This window comes from Aegilops tauschii, chromosome 7 (assembly GCF_002575655.3).
Source record: "Aegilops tauschii subsp. strangulata cultivar AL8/78 chromosome 7, Aet v6.0, whole genome shotgun sequence".
In the NCBI taxonomy this organism is placed as follows: Eukaryota; Viridiplantae; Streptophyta; class Magnoliopsida; order Poales; family Poaceae; genus Aegilops; species Aegilops tauschii.
Window position 1 is genome coordinate 62,472,240 of NC_053041.3, and position 3,393 is coordinate 62,475,632.

The following is a 3,393-nucleotide window of genomic DNA, read 5'->3' on the forward strand; positions in this document are numbered from 1 at the left end:
AAGCGATGTCAGCAGCGCACGTCGGAGCGGCTCACGGCGATGCACTCCGGCTGCTCGTACGGAGAATGGCTTGATCTTGGTGTTGACTGTTGAATCGTGTGGTGAAGAGGGCCCGTCGAGGTGTTTCAGCACCTCTCCACCTTGCTCAAGCTGTACCATAGGAGCGCCAGTGGATGGCCCAAATGTATCGATCATACGATCGCATCCCAAAGGTACGATCCCCTCTAAACTTTCCAAAAAAGAGCACCACTTGAACATGTTCCAGTTTTCCAGTTTTCCATACAACGAACACACACTAAGAAAGAAATCATAGTGCACGTTCACTCCGATCTCCTTCGTCAACAGCTCGGCCCTCGTCCTTGCCATTGTTCGTGCGAGTCCACCAGGCCAGCTCCCTAGACCGCCACCCACAAAGCATGTTCATCTCCAAAGTGGCCATGGCCGATGCCGGCCGGAGACGTACGTGACATTCGGCCGCGCGCCTTTGACATAATTTCAAAAGAATCACTTCATTGCCACACAACAGCACAATACTGGCCGCGGAGCGACCTCACACTCACAGACGGGAACCGTAGTGCTCGCCGGCCGGCTCTGCGAACCCTAGACTCCCGGCCGTCACCGGCGTCAGCAAGCTCTCCAGGACATCCTCCACCACCTCCACCAGCCGCGGCCACAGCCTCGTGCCTTCCACGAACCACGACCCATCCCCGCTCGGGCAGGGCACGAGGATCATCGCCGCCGACCCCAGCCGGTTGTGCCGCAGCCACGGCAAGACCAGCCTCGGCTTCCCGAACCCCAGGTCCCCGTCGATGGCGAACGAGACGAAGCCGGAGATCACCAGCGCCGGGCTACCGAGGCCGAGGTTCACCTCCTCCGTCCACTTCCCGCCGTCCTTGTACGCTGCCTTGTTCTCCTCCGCCCAGTCGACCAAATCCTGGAACCTGTCCTTGGTCATCACCGTCGTGATGGCGGCGCGCACGGTGGCGGCCACGTCGTGCAGCGGCATGCGCCGCAGGTCCGACACGCTCGCCTCGTGGGACGCGTAGGTGACGACGTTCCCCATGTACATGTCCAGGGCGCCCGCCGACGGCTCGACGCACCTCCGGCCGTCGACGATCCACGCCATACGGCAGTTCGGGGCGGACTCGCCGACGGCCCGCGCGAGGAGCTTCCAGACGTGCGCGCACAGCGCCACGAAGCGTGACGGGCGGCGGCCGCTGACTGTCGCAGCCGCCGTTTGGAGCGCCGCGAGGTCGGCCGCCTCGATGCGGTAAAGGCGCCGCTGGATGGCCGCGGCCAGGAGGGGGTTGATCATGGTCCCCGGCGTGAACCGCGCGAACTCGGCGTCCAGCGACGGGCTATGCCGCGGTGGTGACCGCGGGCTGAACAGAGACTGGCCGAACAGGGGCTCGCGGGAGAGGCGTCCGCCCGTGCGGACCATCTCCGTGAGACCGTTCAGCAGGACGGCCAGCGCCCTGCCGGCGGCGAGGAGGTGGTTGGTGCCGACCGCCAACGAGAACCCGCCGCACGCGAACCGTACCATCTGCACCGACAAGGCGAAGCCCGCGTCGAAGGGCACCTGGATGAGCCCCAGCGAGCGCTCGATGTTAGCGAAATCGACGGCCGCGAGCGGCACGGCGGCGTTCGCGACGACGAGCTCGGCGCCGGCGTTGTTGCAGGCGACCTCGGGGATGCTGGTCCCCGGGTCGCGCACAATGCGGCCGGCGAAGGGGAAGAAGCGGGAGAGGTAGGCCGGGAGCGCGGCGCGGACGGCGGAGAGCACGGCACCGAGGCCCCACGGCGGGGGCCCGTACACGCAGACGAGGTAAAGAGGGAAGGGGCCGAGGACGAGGTCGAGGTTGGAGACAGCGTGCACGGCCGGGAAGCCCCGCGGCGGGCGCGAGGCCCGGAGCAGCGTCCGCGAGGCGATCCGGACGTCGAAGTGCTTGAGCGGCACCATTTCGCCGAGCAGGTGGGTCCGTGGGTGGGAGTGGGATTGTGGTGGCGCTGATCGACTTCTCTGTGGCTCTTCTAGCCAGCTCCGGCGAAGAATGCCATGATTTGTAGGAAGGACATCGAGCAAGGTGCATGGGCTGACAGCTTGGATTAAAGAAACTGAAGTTTCACAAAATGAATCACAGCACATCACATGCATGGCTCTCGTTTGGGCTTTCACCAGAAAGAATCGGGCATATTGTTGATCTTCAAGTGTACTTTATTGGATATTCTGGGCGTTCGGTAAGATCACGTAGTACTATATACGATGGGAGAGTCACATGGAATTGCACCTCACGCGCACCACGCGTATACAAAACTGGAAGGGTTAGAGCAAGCCAAAAGACGCGCGTGGGGTAAACTTTCAGTTTAGCGCGCGCGAGACGTTTTGGCGCGCTCCAGCGGCGACGGGAAACTAGCGCGCACGGGAAACGATTGCGGGAAAAAGCGGCAGCTCGTGCGTTAGATTTGGCGCACCGCTTCGAGCGCGCCTATAAATTGCGGGGCTCGCCATGCGGCCTCCACACTGCCACACGCACTCTCCCCGCTCACTATGCCGCTTCCTCGCCCCCCGCCACCACCGCGCCATCATGCCGCCACGCCGCCGGGGATCGTCTGGCTGTGAGAAGAATAGGTTAAGCGTATGCCTAGCAAGGACGCATTGCGTGTTAATATAGGGGCCGAAGCCAGGTTGTTATAAAGAGATTTACATGGCGTGGATTGATCTCCAAGGACTCAATCACAACAGCCTAACAACCTAATCTATCATACGGTTCATACAACACCGAAGGTTACAATGTTTAACACCCCCCTCAATCACAACTCTCTATGTTGAGATTGTGTCTAAAGCATTCAAGTTGTCTCAAAGAAAGGAGTTTGGTAAACCCATCTGCAACTTGATCACCACTAGGTATAAACCTGATATTCAGCAGTCTATTGGCTACCCTTTCTCGAACAAAGTGATAGTCAATCTCGATATGCTTGGTCCTAGCATGGAAGGTAGGATTAGCTGGCAAGTACGTAGCACCAAGATTATCACACCAAAGTGATGCTGCCTGAGGATGGAGAATACCCAGTTCAGTTAACATATTTCGTACCCAGATAACTTCTGCAGTAGCATTTGGTAAGGCTTTATATTCAGCTTCTGTGCTGGACCTAGACACAGTGGCTTGCTTGCGAGCACTCCATGAGATTAAGTTACTGCCCAGAAAAACTGCAAATCCTCCTGTTGATCGCCTACCATCAGGACATCCGGCCTAATCTGCATCTGAAAAAGCACTTACAAGCATGGAGTCTGACTTCCCAAGTTTAAGACCATGACTGCGTGTTGCTTGAAGATATCAAAGTATTCTTTTCACTGCTGTAAAGTGCACACTAGTAGGAGCATGCAAGAACTGA

The 3,393-nt window shown here is 58.9% G+C and overlaps 1 protein-coding gene across 1 annotated transcript; it reads right to left on the minus strand.

The window, feature by feature from the left end:
• Positions 1-230: 230 nt before the first annotated feature.
• LOC109773252 (coniferyl alcohol acyltransferase-like) lies at positions 231-2,049 on the minus strand. Its single transcript, XM_020331951.4, has one exon. The coding sequence runs from the start codon at positions 1,958-1,960 to the stop codon at positions 557-559; it is 1,404 nt and encodes a 467-aa protein (XP_020187540.3). The 5' UTR covers positions 1,961-2,049; the 3' UTR covers positions 231-556.
• Between the last annotated feature and the right edge of the window lie 1,344 nt (positions 2,050-3,393).